Raw genomic sequence first — 16987 nt, forward strand, 5'->3', positions numbered from 1 at the left:
ACAAAACTCTCAGGGGGGAATCCCATCTCACCACACTCACACCCACAGCCACCATTGCCACCAGCAGTGTGCAAATGATCTGATCACAGCACATTCTTTCCAACTGTTGGGGGAGTAAGATGGTGAAATTAAAGACAACTTTTTGGCGCAAAGATACCTCCTAGTTAAAATCTTGAAATTTTGTAGTTTCATATGTCATGAAGCTGATGTAGCCAAAGTGGAATTCTAAATCACAGACTAATGATTATCAGTAAAGTTTTTATTACAGTCTCTGTTCCAGGATTTCTGATAATACAAAGATTTAGTATTTGAATTTTGCAACAATATTGAATAAATTTTTGATGTTAAAACCCCTAAAATTCAAGTCATCATTGTCAAGCAATTTCTGAGATTCAGTTTGTGGCGAACGAAGTGTTGATGGGAGCTTTTGAGAGGTTACATGACGCAATTAAAAGTAGAAGAATCAGGGGATACACACTTGTAGTTTCATTCAAGAAGAAGTTTGGGAAGAAGGTCTTGCTTTGATGAAATGTCCTTTAAGTGAGTAATCTTAGCTTTCTTCCAGATAGGAGATCTCATCACTTTTGAGGCTAACATGCCTTTTGATTAAGATGTTAGCATGAAAAAAAATTGCAGAAATTAATGCACCTTTTACTTCTGTATCCTTCTCTGCCCTGACCTGGATGGCCCAGGCTAGCTCAGTCTCATCAGATCTAGGAAACTTAAGCAGGGTTGGCCCTGGTTACTTTTTGGACAGGAAACCACCAAGGAAGTCTATAGTTGCTATGCAGTTGGGAGGCACTGGCAAACCACCGCTGTCATTCTGTTGTCTTGAAAACCCTACAGGGGTTTGCCATAATTCAGCTGTGACTTGACAGCATTTTGAGCACACACACACAAATGCATCATGCTGTGCCACCAAGGAAGAGAAAGCAGAATTTTAGATCCACAAATATCCTGAGAGAGAGGCTAATCTGAGAGACCAGTGTTCCAGGGACCATCAAGTGAGCTTCATAACGAAACCAGCATTAATTTGAAACTGGTTTTCTATGAGTCGGCCCCAGTGGTGTAGACACTGCAGCGGACTGTAACAAATCAAGTTGGATGAGCTACACATAGGCAGTTGGATCCACCAACCAATTTATGTTGGAGCAGTCTAAGAAAACAGAATCTGTAAGTAGCAAAATTTCAGCCTGTTCCACCATATGGTCTAAGGGAATCCCCTAGCTGCTAGGTGTTGGACCTGTCATTTGAGTGGCCTGCTGCCTTGTGTTAGGCTTCCCTCCATGCTACAAGGCCCTTTGCACATGGCAAAAATGGTTGGGGTGGCATCATATGGCAGAGAGTGACCAAGAGAGAGATCTTGGAGTCGTGGTGGATAACTCACTGAAAATGTCAAGACAGTGTGTGATTGCAATAAAAAAGGCCAACGCCATGCTGGGAATTATTAGGAAGAGAATTGAAAACAAATCAGCCAGTATCATAATGCCCCTGTATAAATCGATGGTGCGGTCTCATTTGGAGTACTGTGTGCAGTTCTGGTCGCCGCACCTCAAAAAGGATATTATAGCATTGGAAAAAGTACAGAAAAGGGCAACTAGAATGATTAAAGGGCTGGAACACTTTTCCTATGAAGAAAGGTTAAAATGCTTGGGGCTCTTTAGCTTGGAGAAACATCGACTGCGGGGTGACATGATAGAGGTTTATAAGATTATGCATGGGATGGAGAAAGTAGAGAAAGAAGTACTTTTATCTCTTTCTCACAATACAAGAACTCGTGGACATTCAATGAAATTGCTGAGTAGTCGCGTTAGAACGGATAAAAGGAAGTACTTCTTCACCCAAAGGGTGATTAACACATGGAATTCACTGCCACAGGAGGTGGTGGCGGCTACCAGCATAGACAACTTCAAGAAGGGATTGGATAAACATGGAGCAGAGGTCCATCAGTGGCTATTAGCCACGACGTATTGTTGGAACTCTGTCTGGGGCGGTGATGCTCTGTATTCTTGGTGCTTGGGGGTGGGGGACTTCTAGCCCCACTTGTGGACCTCCTGATGGCACTTGGGTTTGGGGTTTTTTTGGTGGCCACTGTGTGACACAGAGTGTTGGACTGGATGGGCCATTGGCCTGATCCAACATGGCTTCTCTTATGTTCCTATGTTCTTAGTGTTGTTGGCTTTTGAAAGCGCAAACAGCATTCACATCAGCTGATGTGACAGTGTCACGCTGTAAGTTTCAGCTGCAATCTAGGCCAGTAACAGGTTTAGCTTCAGCTGGAATGGTGGATGGGAAAGGTAGTCCTTGGTCCAACTTGTTTCAGCTCTGCAGCAAATGGCAGCTGAGCAAGCGTGTGTGGTTTTGTGGCTCTTGTAAGCTAATTTGAGGCACAATTTTCAGGGCTTGACTTCAGTGCTTAGATTTATTTAAGCGATTCCAAAGCGGTGAGTTGACCTAAATCTGTTTATATTTTTCAGCTTAACTGGCTAGTGAATCATAGCCAGAAAGAAAAAAAAAATCTCCTGGGGGAAGGGAGATATCCAGGTCAGGGCGTCTTTGTATTGTTTCATCTCTGTTGTTGTTGTTTTAATGATGTGTGTTGAGGGGAGGGGTTGATTTTAATGGTTTTAAAATGTGATTTTACCACATGTTTTCATTTGTCAGCTACTTTGGCATGTACTTGTGAAGGCAGAAAGGTGACATATATATTCTATAAAATAAATCTTTTAAATGTAGCAACTGGAATGGTGGCTGGAGAGAGGCCAGCAGCCTTTGGACTACTTTCAAAGACCCCTTCGTCTGAAGAAGCTGCTGAAGAGGTTTGGGGCCGCACAGTAGCTGTGCCTGATACATTTCCTTCTTCATGATCTGTAACCTTGTTTGGTTCCTGGGCAATAGCTGTGGCTACTTGCTGACCTTTGCTTCTTCATGATGCCCTGGCCCTTCAAAGTAACTTCTGGCAGTTCTTTGTTTTTCCAGCCAGATCATAAGCAGCCAGTCACAGAGGCCCTTGCTCCTGAAGCTGTTGGTTGCCAAGAAAGTGTAAGGAAAGATTTTTTCAGGGCAGTCAGTCCTCAATGAACTTTGGGTCACGTGGCAGAACTTTGAACACAACTGGGGGACTTAAGTTCCTTGTCAGAAATGTTCTTATTGTTTGGTTCCTCTCCTCGTGCAATGCTAAATTTTTAATAACAGCAAACAACTTGAAAAAAAGAAAAGGGTGTGTGTGGGGGTAAGCTACAACTTCCATCAGGTATTGCAAAACCATGCATGCATGAAATGGTGTTGATTCAGATAGCTTAAAAGTCATTGGACAAACACTGAACAGTTGTTTTTAAGACAGTGTTGTGCCATTTATAAGTTTGGATCCTCTGCAGCAACGTGCAGCGATGACAAGGGTGGAAGGAGAGCTATAGCTGAGGTTGTGGGTGGGAAAAGTGCATACATGAAAGACCAGATACTCTGCACTGTAGTGTTAGGATATATGTTTATTATATTTTTAGAGCACTTTCGTGCTGCTTTTTTACCCATCTTGCATGGTGGCAAAAAAAAAAAAAATTAAAACAGACTTTTAGAAATAGGTATTATAAAAAGTAGCTAAAACAAAAGTTAAACCATATAAACAGGAGATGATAAGGGCTGTACCCACTGGCAGAAGACAATGATCAAGGGGCACAGTCTGATCTCCATGTGGGAGGAATTACATAATTTTGGGGCCACTGCAAGGCTCTTTCTCAGGATGTTACGCATCTAGCCTCAAATGGTGAGAGCACCCTAAGAAGGGTCCTTGAAGATTTCCACAGTAATCTGGTAGGTTCATATGGGAGTAGATGGTCCTTAAGTTATGTCAGTTCCAGGCCATATATGATTTTAAAGGTCAGTACCAGCACCTTGAATTGAGCCCAGAAGCTCAGTGTAGGTGGACCAAGATTGGAGTGATATGGCTCCTATAACACACTCCAGTTATCATTCTGGCTTTGCCATTCTGTACCAGCTGCAGTAGCTTTCAAATGCTCTTCTAGGGCAGCCCCACACAGAGTGCACTGCAGTAGTCTAATCTGATGGGAAAATCCGTCACCAAACAAAAACAAGTATATCCCAAGCAGCTGAACAACTCATTGATAAATCTCCTAACTGATTGTGAATGGTGATTGTTATGTGAACTGAACCAGCAAGTGCTCGGCCATCCCTGGTTACTTTAATCCTCATCCTTTTGAATTTTATTCTGCCTGAACCACTGTACTTTTGGCTGGCCCTGTCAAGCATGCTAGATGTGGTCAGGGGTCTTGCCTCCCATAGTGTTTAGTTCTTTTGACAAGTATACTTGACACTGGCCATTTAGTCTGAGATGGGCATAATTAAATTTACTTACCAACCCGCTGCCTCCCAGTGTCATTTTTGTTGATGGATTGAAGAAAGATGAAAAACCGTATTAGGAGAATTTTTTTAAGAAAAACAAAAACTTTAAGATGCATTTGCAGTACCAGCCTGTCCATCCTGGACTAGGAAACGTATGTTGAGTTTTCAAAGGACTACCATCCCTTCAGGTCTTCTCTATGCCCTTTAATTTAAAGAGGCTCCTACTTCTTGGCTTCTGTGCATTTCTTGTTAACTCCTGAATCAGCCCTTAATTGATCAGTTCCAGTCTCTTGATAGGAAATGGCTGATGGCGTAATTACTGTTCGCTGCCAAAGTGAATGATCACTACTGTTTGTTTTAGTATTGTAAAAATTATGAGCAATTGGTCTAGCACCAAAAAGTAGAGAGCTGGTTTGGTGTAGTGGTTAAGTGCGCAGACTCTTATCTGGGAGAACCGGGTTTGATTCCCCACTCCTCCACTTGCAGCTGCTCTCGCAGAGCTGTCCTTGAAAGGGCAGCTGTTGTGAGAGTCCTCACAGGGTGTCTGTTGTGGGGGAGGGGAGGGTAAAGGAGATTGTGACCACTCTGAGATTCAGAGTATAGGGCATCTTCTTCTTCTTCTAATTAAACCTAACACACATACACAGAGCCCAGAACAGAAATTGGCTAATAACTGATTCCTGAATGTTGTGGCTCTGCAAGATAACTTACAAGGAAGCAGATGGTTAAGAAGCTGAGAACCAGATGCAATTTTAAAAGAAGTTGAGAAAAGACAGTGGCAGGGAGTGATAGTAAAGAGACAGTGGCAGAGAGAAGCCATAGACCTTTGCTGAATTGAATTTACCTTTCAGTTACGGTAACTATACAGGATGTTGCTTATGCAGATGTGTGTTGCCAGCTATTTATGGGGGATTTGGGGCTATATAAAGTTCCCTGTGGAAGCGCCACGTTAATTCCATTGCCAGCCGATTGCAGAAAAGGAATGCTTCAGTTCTGTTTTGCCAATTTAGCCTTTGTATTTTTATCTATGACTGGCTTTTTATTTCCAAATGAGTAAAAATGAGACTTTTAACCTTTTAGTTCCTTTTTATAGCATTCTTAAACCAACAGTTTAAGGTCACAGTCTTCCACTCAAAGTCTCTTCTGTATTTGTTTGTCAAATAAACAGCCTCCCAGTAAAGTTTTCTGATCAAGTCAGTCCTTTGGTGTCTCTTCATGATAAAGGATTAATACACTTGTTTTTCTTGATTGGGCTTATTAAATTTACATCCCACTTTTCTGCCCTATCGAAGTTATCAAGGCAGCTAATTTAAAAAATAAAAAATAAATAAAAAACATTATAACAAATAAAGCCAAAATGAAAATGCATATTTAAAAACACAGAAACAGCAATTAAAATATAGGGCAGGAAGGAGTGATTATGAGGGAATGCCAGGAAAAAACATCCATTCACTGGCAGAAAACAACAATAGAAAGAGACTGATGAGTACCCCTGGGAAGGGAGTTCCATAATTTTGGTGCATGACTGAGACGACATTGGTCTTTTCTGCATTCAGCTTTGATGCAGAGTTTGTGAGCACTCAATCTGCCTGCTTGTCCATGCCATCTAGTTCCATATCATTGATTCTCCTTGTAAAAATTTGCTTTGCACCTTTTGTGCAGTTTTCCTTCTATATTTTGCATCATTTAATGCACTTCGTGTCCTCCCAACTCTGTTTGCTGACAAGACGGGCATGGATCAGATTATAAAGAGGAGGAGGGACACTGCTGTTCATCATTAACAGAAAACATCAGGAAGAAAGTGCCTGAAAATTTAATTCCCTTTGCACATTTTTAAGGCTGTCTTCCAAACAGTCTGTATCTCTAACCCCCCTCTCCCCTCGCCCCCCCCCCCATCACAATGCTGCTTATTCTTTTGAGGAACTGCTGTAGGTAATTCATTCAGTGGCTAATTAGTTGCCTAGCAACTTCAATGCACCAGGGAAGAGAACAATGAAAAGTGGGGCGGGGCTTGTGGAGGAGTTTGGAAACCTGAAGGAAAACTTCTAAACTGAGCTTTAGATCCAGATCTTAAAAAAAAAGAAAACTTCTGATCGGAACTGCTCTTGAAAACTGCAGGGGGACTCAAGCATGAAGCGGCTTTGCTGCACGTTCAACAATATGAATATAGAAGATTTCTGAAAATGTGAGGCAACAGGAGTGACAGCGATGTGTAATGCAGAAGGTGCCTTTGAAATTCACAGAGAGGATATTTTGCTAAGTGTAAAACAGTCACTTTCTCAGGTTGCCACTTGCCTAATCTCAGAAGGCAGAGACACATGAACCTGGGCCACAGAAGATGACCTTAGCAACCGGGTAGGTTTTTATGGGAGTTGGCAGTTCTTACAGTATGCTGATACCAAACTTTATAGGGCTTTAAATGAAGATATAGACCCAACCAGATTGGCTGGAAGAGATATTTATGTTCTCCCCCCCCCCACCCCTCCAGTTTTCTTCTTCAGTTTCTCTTGTTTTTCTTTAATCTTCTTTCAGTTTTCTTGAGGGGAGGGGCTGTGGGTCTGTTGGTAGAGCATCTGCTTGGCATCCAGAAGGTCCCAGGTTCAATCCCCGGCATCTCCATTTAAAAAGATCAGGTAGGAGGTGATACAGAAAAGCTGGACTTGAGACCCTGGAGAGCCATTGCCAGTCTGAGGGGACAGTACTGACCTTAACGGACCAAGGGTCTGATTCAGTCTGAGGCAGCTTATGCGTGTTCATGTTTCCAAGTGTAAACTTTTCAAATGTAAAAACTCAGGCTTATGGTGAAAATTGATTCTTGGGCCCAAGACGTATGCATATTTTGATTTATTTATTTTTGTCCAAACTTCCCTGAAAAGAATTTTGGGCATTTGTCACAGATCTGATTCTCCAAGCCAGAATGTTTGCTTTAAAAAAAAAGACAAAGAAAATATATAAAGAAAATATATAGTTTTCTTTTAAGAAAACGATTCTTCAGTCATTAATATATGTGTTGTATTCCAGACACAGCTAAGCATTTAATTAATTTCTTGTTAATTAATGTTCTCATTCCAAGGGGAGAGATTTGAGCATGTGCTTAGGGTTCAATCAATCAGACTGTATTAGTTTAGCCTTAGTGCTTAGACTTGTATGGATTGTGTTCCTAGCATGATGTTATCAGGATACAGGGCTTTATATTGCTGACTACCCTAGTAACACATCAGGAATACAGCTTCTGGAAAGGGGGAAAACGAGCTCTTTATGGTGACTGGCGTGGAATTGTAAATATTTTTATTTCTCCCTTAGGAAATGGCTCGTGGAAGAGAGGAGACAAATACGACCTTGAGGCAAAGCAAGCCTACTCATCCCTCCAGACAGTCACACTACTGAGGACAGTGAAACCTGAGTTTGAGAAGTTTGCCATGGAGGTGAAAAGTTCTGCTCAGAAACAAGGAATCAATGATGATGATTACGTAAGTAACATCTTTAAAACACTCTTCTTGTTAAATCAGAGGTGACAAAGTGGCCTTTTCTGAATTGGACTAAAATGGCTGGGTGTTTGCAAATGCTTTCTGAGAACTCTTTGTGGTAGCCTTTTTCTCCCTCCCCCCCACAGGAAAAACCATTTGCGAAAGAAAATTGCTGGTTTTTTCACAGTCACCTGGAACAGAGTTCCTTTTGTCTTTATTCTAACTCATCACAGGGCATCTAAGGACCTAGGAACCTTTAATAGTTTTTGTACCAATTCTTTTCAAGGACCTTCATGTGATGCCAAAAACTATATTATCCACCTTGTGCTGTGGCATCCACACTGGCTACTTATCTGTTTTCAGATCAAGTTCAAGGTGCTGCTACTCACCTTTAAAGCTCTAAATGATCTGAGACCGTCTGAGGCTCTCTCACTACAATCCCCTTTGTATGCTGCACTTGTCATCACAAAAATTGTTGGTGCCTGAGAGGTCTACTTGGCTACCACCAGGACAAGGCCCTTTTTTGCCTTGGCCCCATTCTGGTGGGAATGCCTTGCCTGATGAGGTTTGAACCCTGTGGGACCTTTAGCACTTCTGCAAGGCTTGCAAGTCAATCTTGTTCAGGGTGGCCTTCTTCGGTCCTTGTTTTGTTGGCCTCCTGGAACTCATCCACCTATTGACTTTGCTATAGTTTATTGATTATATATGAATGGCTAGTGTCTGTTTTCATTATCATCTATATTATATATATTTTATATGCAGTTGTTGTTTCTTTGTAATCCATCCTAAGCCTTTGGGAAAGGGCAGAATAGAAATCTAGTAAGTAAATAAGATAATATCCGCTAGCTGCCAGTTATCATCAGATTAACTCTCCATAGCTAATCATCAGTTTTTGTTTAATTGTGTGGGCTGATAATCATAACAGTCATAACACGTGCCATGAATAATGTGAAGTTCTGTACACTCTATGGATCTGTCTAAGCCATGTACAAGGCATCTGAGTTTTATGGATTGTCTTGACTTGGAACAGGCTCCCTTTGCCAATGTTGAGAAGTCTGGGTTTAGCTAATGTAAGTTCCCCCTTGGCGGCCTCAATATTTCTCCATCTTTACCAGCAGATAAAATTAACAGCATGCAACTCTTATTTCTCCTAGGGAAATAAGGTAGGGACAAAACAATTCTTAAGCAGAAGTCTATCAAAATATCTCAAAGAAAATCCTCTATTGCACATGAACAAAGTTTGAGTCCATTGGCACTTTTAAGACCAACAAGATTTAATTCTGGATATAAGCTTTTGTGTGCGTGCACACAGAAGCTTATAGCCAGAATTAAACTTTGTTGATCTGAAAGGTGCCACTGGACTTAAACGACCCACCTGACTCTGTTGCACATGTATGTGTTTTGAATCTGAAACTCCTAGCAACATAGCTTAACTATCCGGGCTCCAAACCCAGCTCTTCAAACGATGTATTCTGGGACAACACAGACCTGAGAAGCAGGGAGACTTTACCTTGGAACTTTAAGGAAGGGGCCACTAAAGCAACTGTTCTATCAGAGAGTTCCTGAGAATGCTTCCTTGTCATTAGACTTGTTCTGCAAGGAGGGTGGGATATACCAGCTTCACTGGCATCCTGTCTCAAAAGTTGGGCACTTCCCCTTTAACTGAGAACTGATCTGTATTACGGAAGTAGGGCCTTGAATGCATACCTCCCTGCAGAAATATTTCAGTCCTCTGTAGCCTTCATGCTAGTGCTGGAGCAACGTTCTGGATTACCTAGGCTTTGTTCATTAGCTATAGTCTTGGCTCCACCTTCCACAGTGCGCTGTCCCAGGTTCTGACACCAGAGTCTGAAGAATGCATGTAGGTGGTACTCCATATGCTTGCCAGTAGACATACTTCAGTCATGAACAAGAGAATTTCTTGAGGACAATCTCAGTAGATTGCTGGATTCACAGGAGACCAGTAAGTAGGTTACCAGTGGAAAGAGCAAGAAGCTCTGAGATAATGCAGCATAAGTGATTACAGGGGAAACATTAAAGAAGATTTAACATCATCTTGAGCCATGGGCTCAGTGTAGAGCATTCACTTATACATAGCTGGTCCTATGGTCAGCCTTTGGCATCTCCTGTAAAAGGGTTTCAGTAGTGGATGTTAGAAAAGAATTGAGATCCTGGAAAGCTACTGGTAGTCAGACATTACCCAGTTAGATAGACATTAGTTCTTATAGAACTTAGTAGATTTCCATTGAAGGCTTTACCATGTCTCTCATAGAACTTGTATTCCTACAGCAGCTCCATAGAGCGTGGTAGCATGGCGAAGAGAAAGAAGAAATAGCCAAGAACACAGCTCAGTGTTATACAGGAGCATCTTTATTCTGGATTGTCTCTGATAATAACTAACATTGTTATACTATGGCCTAAGTTTTTAAATTTTGTTGCAAATACTAACAGTGGTGAAATTACCCTCCTTGATACTTAAGTTTTTTTTACCATGTATCATTACAGAAGACTTAAAGAAATGTAATGGAAATGCAAAGAAATAGAGCAGCTAAAACAAACTCAAATTGATAAAAATGCAGAGTTCTTTCTTCAAAGCAATGGCTGGAATGCACTATTGTACAGTATCAAGCAATGTTTCTCAGATGTTTTTTTCTGGAATCTTTCAATAAATAACAAATGTTAGATATTGGGTGTTAAATTCAGTCAGCTGAAGGGCTGCTATCATAGCAAAACAATTACACTATTGCAGTTGGCAATCTGCTCTGGCTTTGTCCCTGAGCTGCTGAATATACCATTTGACGGGCAGGATGTCAAAGAGGTAGAGAACACCCCCAGTCTTTGGCTGTTCAGGGGTACTGAACTGTAATCTCGCCTGTTTCTCCTTCTCTTCCTCATGAGAACACCCTCTATGGAGCTGCTGTAAGAATAAAAGTTCTTTGTCAAGCGATGGCACAGCCCTTATTGAAAGACTACCAAGTTCTTGTAGTTGCAGATAGTGGAAGCAGTCGCTTGGAACTAAGAACTGTTTTATACAGACCTCGACAAAAGGTTAATGGGACTTAGTATGTCTAGTAATTTCTGATGCCCCCCAAATGCAAATCAGAATCCTTGAAAACCGCTTTAGTGAAGTGAAATGTAGCAGCAGAACTGGAGCTTAAAGGGACTGCTGTAATCAACAGAGAATATAAGAGTTACTCAGCAGTTAAGACCTTTTTTTCCTTGTCAAAAAGAAACTGCTTTTTGTTTTGTTATCCTGGGAGCCATGGGCAGTGGTGATTGCCTGGGAACATTTAATTTAGGAGGGGCGTACAGTGAAATCGCTTGCTAAAAAGGCTAAAAATATTGCTTTGATCAATAGCTGTCCTGGCATTGACAGCCAAATAGTTACAAAAGCTAGACTGGAAGGAAATCCAGGAGCCCAACCACAGTGTTCACAGAACCAGTCTGAAGGGAGAACAAAGAACAGAAAGGGAAAGTTTGCCTTCTGGGGTCTTATAACCAAGAGGCCTCGTCTGAAAAGGGAAGGCCCACCTACACAATGACTCAGAAGGGCACTGAATCCTTATATTAAGGAGCTGCTGGGGACCTAGGATAGCAGACTAGAGCAGTGCTAGTACAGTACATGCAAATAGCCCAAAACATGGCTTTTTCAGAGAAAATGCACTTGTTATGTATTTAAAGTATTGATAGACTTTCCTTTCTCTCAACAATTTCAGAGCCACAATAAAAACAACCAGAACCCACCTCAAGTTTGTAGATGATAGGTGTACTCAGGGCTTTTTTTGAGCAGGCGCGCACAGGAATGCAGTTCTGGCTGGCTTGGTGTCAGGAGTTTAGGTTTTATTAAATTTATACCACGCCCTCCCCACCGAGGCAGGCTCAGGGCGGCTTACAACAATCATAAGACAATAGGAGACTAACACGTTAGTACATCATATTAATAAAATCACTTAAATTTTAAAAAATTATCAAACCGATTGTGCTAATAACATCATGATGTTATTCAAGTTTGATTCTGATGTCATTCAAGTTCGATGACTGGCGGACCTTCTGATGGCTCCTGGGTTTTGGCCACCGTTTGACACAGAATGTTGGACTGGATGGCCCGTTGGGCTGATCCAGCATGGCTTCTCTTATGTTATTATTGTGACCCTGGATTTCCTGGTTGATCTCCCATCCAAATACTGACCAGGGCTAACCTGCTTAGCTTCTTAGATCTGATGCAATTGGGCTAACCTGGGCTATCAAAATCAGGGCAGGACCACAGCACACCTTTCTAAACAGGAGCCAGTTTTCTTAATAGGAGCTAGTTTAATTCAGACATAGCCAGGCACTAATTCAGAAGATACTAGCTGAGAAGGTAGATTTTTATATAGTCAGATCTTGACCCAGAAAGATAGCTGTGCTTCTTGCCACTATACAGCCTTCAAAATGTTCTTTTTTCTGCAGTGCCGTGAACCTTAGATGTAAACATAATATGCATGGGGATGGGACGGTGGCTCAGTGGTAGAGGATCTGCTTGGGAAGCAGAAGGTCCCAGGTTCAATCCCTGGCATCTCCAAAAAAGGGTCCAGGCAAATAGGTGTGAAAAACCTCAGCTTGAGACCCTGGAGAGCCGCTGCCAGTCTGAGAAGACAATACTGACTTTGATGGACCGAGGGTCTGATTCAGTATAAGGCAGCTTCATATGTTCATCTGTTTTTATGTAGTGTTAAGTTATCTTTTACAGACGCATCAGTTTCCTTGTATTGTCCATGCTCTAACCTCAGCTTTTCAGATTAGGAAATAGTGTGGGGAGGGGGATATAGGGGAAAGTGAGGTGCTGCCCTTGAGTCCTTGAAGGTTCTGCACTGTGTGACAAGGCCCAGCCCTGTGGTCCCCCATGCAGAAATTTTCCAAGTAGAAGGGAAGGAAAAAGAACTGAAGACAGTGGGGGCAGTTGGTGGGGGCGTATGGAAGGATACAGGAAGTGGCTCAATGCACAGCAGCCAAGAAGGTCAGAGCGCCTGCTCCGGCTGCAACGCCACTGAGGATGTTCTCCGCAGCTGAGAACGAAACGTCTGGAAGGAAAACTTTCTCCAGTAGAACACGGCACTTGAGCCCGAAAGATTCTACAAACCCTAACATAAAAACAGTTGCTGTGGGATTCTAAAAATCAGTATATTACAAACAAAATTAAACGTTTAACAAAACATACTCTAAATTGATGCCTAACTAGATACTCCAGAGCAAAACCCAAATATGGAATCTAGATAGCTATGGTTAGTGCCCTGCATCAGCTTTCTAATAGACCTTGAATGTCAGCTAACCATGAAATTACCAGTGTCTCGCAGCACATATGAATTAGTACATTTCTGTGTATGGTTTCCAGTTCTGATAATGTGACAGTGGAAAGATGGTGAGACTGCACCAGTACTGTTGGAGGTGACAGCCGCAATTGGCAGGAATTTCTTTCCATTATCTCTCTTCTCCGAATAACTGAAGCGTATGGTGTCGACTCACTGTTCTTCATCCTATCCTTGTGCCTGTACTTTAGGGCTCTGTAGCCAGGAGTGTACAGTTTTGTCCTTGAAAGGGATCTTGACCAGAAGGACAGAACATAACGATTCCTTTCTTGAACCATGAATACAGTCTCTTTCCAACATCCCATGGCAGATGTTGCTGGATCATCCACTAAAATGTAACCCCAGGCTACTGCTGATTGAATTGCAAAGCCAACAGCAGGAGGGGAACTTCCAGCAGTGTTCAATAGCCAGCACAAGAACGCCTAAATTATTGATTCAGCAAGCCAAGACAGTAAGAAATGCCACAAGCAAACAGGCCTCCCAAAGCAATAGAGCAGTCATCTGGATTCAGCTGATACCCACCAATTACCATTTGCACATCAGCCTGGGAGTCGTGGCCCATTTATTGTGTTATCCCAAAAAAGTAAGAGACTGTGGCTATAATCCTTGGACTAGGATCAAGTCCTCTTAAATTAAGTTGAATCTCCTGATTATTGTGGCATTTCATTATATAACGTTTTTTCTAGGGTGTAAGGGTCACACCATGAAAGGTTTAGGAACTTGCTTAATTCCATTCCTTGAGCAATAAAACCATAACTTGGAGAATAATTTTGTATAGTATAACATGTGAGCTGAAAAGTTTTGTCTTTAAAAGCTAGGGTGTGCATAACAAAATGATGCTCCAGCAAAGCGGCTCACGTTATTGTGTGAGTAAGCACTAAGCCTATAGCAAGGCCAGGGTAAAAATACCCTGACATATCTTAGTTAACCAGAAAATTGTTTTTCGGTTAAAGTTCAATTGCAGTCCACTTATTAAATAATTCCTCCTGGAAATTGGCATAGGGTTTGCTTCTCAAAACTATTAATGCTACCTCTGTTACTGGTTTTGGGGGCAGAGTTTAATAAATGCTGGTTTTATTTCTAGCCTGAACTGAGATGCTTTTATAACCTTGGCTATTTTGACTGTTGAGGTTAGCAGGACCACCCATAACTTGTTATTTCTTCTAATTGAAAAGCAAGGTGTGCACTGGGACGGGGCATTTCACTAATTGAGTTAACATTTCAGCAGTGTTGGCAGGATAGGGGAGGGATGCATTGTTTGGGATCACAAATTGCTCAGCTCTCAATCCAGTGCAGGGGAAGACTGAATAGCTGGTCATTTTACCTTTATAACTGGTCTTGCCTATAGAATATGAAGTACAGTACTGGGCAAATACATTACTTAGACTTGAATAGACATTGGCGTTATCTATGGCATTTGTAAGGGAGGTGGAGGCAATAGTCCTCTGAAGCAATCTGTTTGCTATCCTACTTTCTTATCTGCAAAAGCTATTTGGAAAGGAACAGGATTTGAAATATTTGTCAGCTGATTCATAATATCAGTGCCAGACTGTCTCACCTTCTTGGTCTTTTATTTCTTCTAACCACACACAACCCCTAGCCTGATATTACCCATTGATTAAGACTGCACGGTCTCAGAACTGGTGTGGTGGGGGGGCGGTTTAGTAAAATCACTGAAAGAGAAGGCAAGAATGTAACCAGTTTGGTAGTGTGTGCCCCACTCCCTTTCCCCAAACCAGCTAAGTAGGATTGATGACAGGCAAGCTTTTGTGTCCCCTTAAATGCACCAGAAGAGAAAATAAAAAAGCTGCTGCCAGGGAATAATTTGTACAGTTGAATAGATCTATTCAGTAGCTAGAGTGCTTTGCTAATTGTCTTGGAAAGAATGAAGGCAGCCCACAAGTTGGCTTTTGAAAGCAAGGGGGGGGGGAAATAAATTCACATGTCAGCTTATGTTTTGCTGTTAGAATTGATCCACTATTAATTAGAAGTCTGGAGCGTTGCTGCTGTACAGGCCACCAAAGACAGCAGCAGCCCTGGCACTCACTTCTGTAGAAGGATCAGCATCCTTCTGAATCTGTTGAAGTCAGTGAGCTTAGAAGGGTGTAACTCTGCTGAGAATTGTACTTCTAAGGTCAGCTTCATACAAACTTCATCTCAGCCAGCAAATACATTAATAAAACACTATTTATAAACTAAACATTTTCCCCAAATCCTCCAGTATAAATAGATCTATATCAGGGGTAGCCAAACTTTCTTAATGTAAGAGCCACATAGAATAAACTTGAGATGCTTAAGAGCCACAAGACATGAACAGATGTTTGAGAGTTGCAGGGAAGGAAGGTAAATAGATGGGGAAAGAGGTGGAAAGAAAGCAGTTTTAACTGCATTATCTAAGCCACTGGCTGGCTTGGCTTGGAGAAGTGATTTAAAGAGAGAAATGCCTTCTCCAAGCTGGCCAATGGGTCAGTAGGGGCTTTGAGAGTCACACAATATGTTTGAAAGAGCCACATGTGGCTTCTGAGCCACAGTTTGGCCACCCCTGATCTACATCGATAGACCAGGCTGGGCCTCAAATGGCATACACAACATACTCCTTGTAGCCCAATGTGGAAAAATAAAGAGCTTGTAATGAAAACACCTGTACTGAATACCAGTAATGAAAGGTTGCATATGTACAGACAATGAAAATAATCACAGGCAGTGAGGATAATCGCAGTCTATATAATGATAAGCCGTTCCAAAAATACAGTTCAAAACTGAAGATACGACACAACTGACTAATCAAGTATTTCATTAAGGCTCATGGCAGAGTCACAGTTTCTGAAGTAAAGATCTTGAATATCTCTTTCTCTCTCTCTCTCTTCTTTTCTGTAGCCACTGGAAAAGGTGACTTTCCAAGGCCGAGCCTTTTTCCGTGGCCTGGAGCTGGTACTCGCTATCCATATGTTTTGCAGCAGAAAAAAAGTTTAGCCGAGGGTGCCTGAGTCTTGCCAAGCATGATGCAGCTTTAATGCTCCAAAATCATCCTCCTGGCTTGACATGCAGGGCTACTGGTTTTGGCGACAGCCATGCCAACTCCCTACTGGCTTATTTCTGGCCTAATGAGACATTCTTGCCCTGAACTGGCTAGCCTGATTGCATCAGATCTTGGGAACTAAACAGGGTTGACCCTTGGTTAGTATTTAGATGGGAGACTACCAAGGAATCAGATGGCAGCTATGCAGAAGTGGGCAACAGCAAACCACTTTTGAACAGCTCTTGCCTTGAAAGCCCCATGGGATCACCACAGGGCAGCTGCCACTTGAAGGCAAAAAGAAAGACGTTTCTTATCTAGCAGAAAGGGTAATGAGGTTGTTTCCGTTCTTGGAAGACAGCCCTTATTGTCAGCTAATCCTTCAGTAAGGAATTGCTGACACCTTCCAAGAAACTCTGAAAAAGGGCTGTAATGAATGGAAGACAAAGAACAAAGCTAAGAGTCCAGTGGTACCTTTATGACCATCAAAGTGTCTGAGGCAATAGACAAAATTTAGAGACCAGTGGCATCTTTAAGACCAACAAAGGAGCCACTGGACTCTAACTTTATTCTATTGCTTCAGACCAACACAGCTATGTGGGATACAAACAGTCCTAGCTGCAATTAGCAACCCACAGAGAAACCCAAAGAAACAGAACTGAGAACTCAGAAACCATATGTTCATCAATATAATGACTGGGGAGACTTGGGCACATCTCACTGTGCCATGAAACTTACTCAGTGAATTAGGGCCAATCACCATCTCTTCATTTCACCATCCTTGCAAGGGTTGTTGTTGC

At 42.0% G+C, this 16987-nt stretch overlaps 1 protein-coding gene across 1 annotated transcript in view; it reads left to right on the forward strand.

The window, feature by feature from the left end:
- NPR3 (natriuretic peptide receptor 3) overlaps nucleotides 1-16987 on the forward strand; it is a 49785-nt gene that overhangs the window by 16017 nt on the left and 16781 nt on the right. Inside the window, exon 3 of the mRNA XM_060236597.1 lies at nucleotides 7663-7829. Within this exon, the coding sequence (XP_060092580.1) occupies nucleotides 7663-7829 (167 nt within the window). The remainder of the gene's footprint in view (nucleotides 1-7662; nucleotides 7830-16987) is intronic.

The sequence above is a fragment of the Heteronotia binoei genome, chromosome 4 (assembly GCF_032191835.1).
Source record: "Heteronotia binoei isolate CCM8104 ecotype False Entrance Well chromosome 4, APGP_CSIRO_Hbin_v1, whole genome shotgun sequence".
Taxonomy (NCBI): Eukaryota; Metazoa; Chordata; class Lepidosauria; order Squamata; family Gekkonidae; genus Heteronotia; species Heteronotia binoei.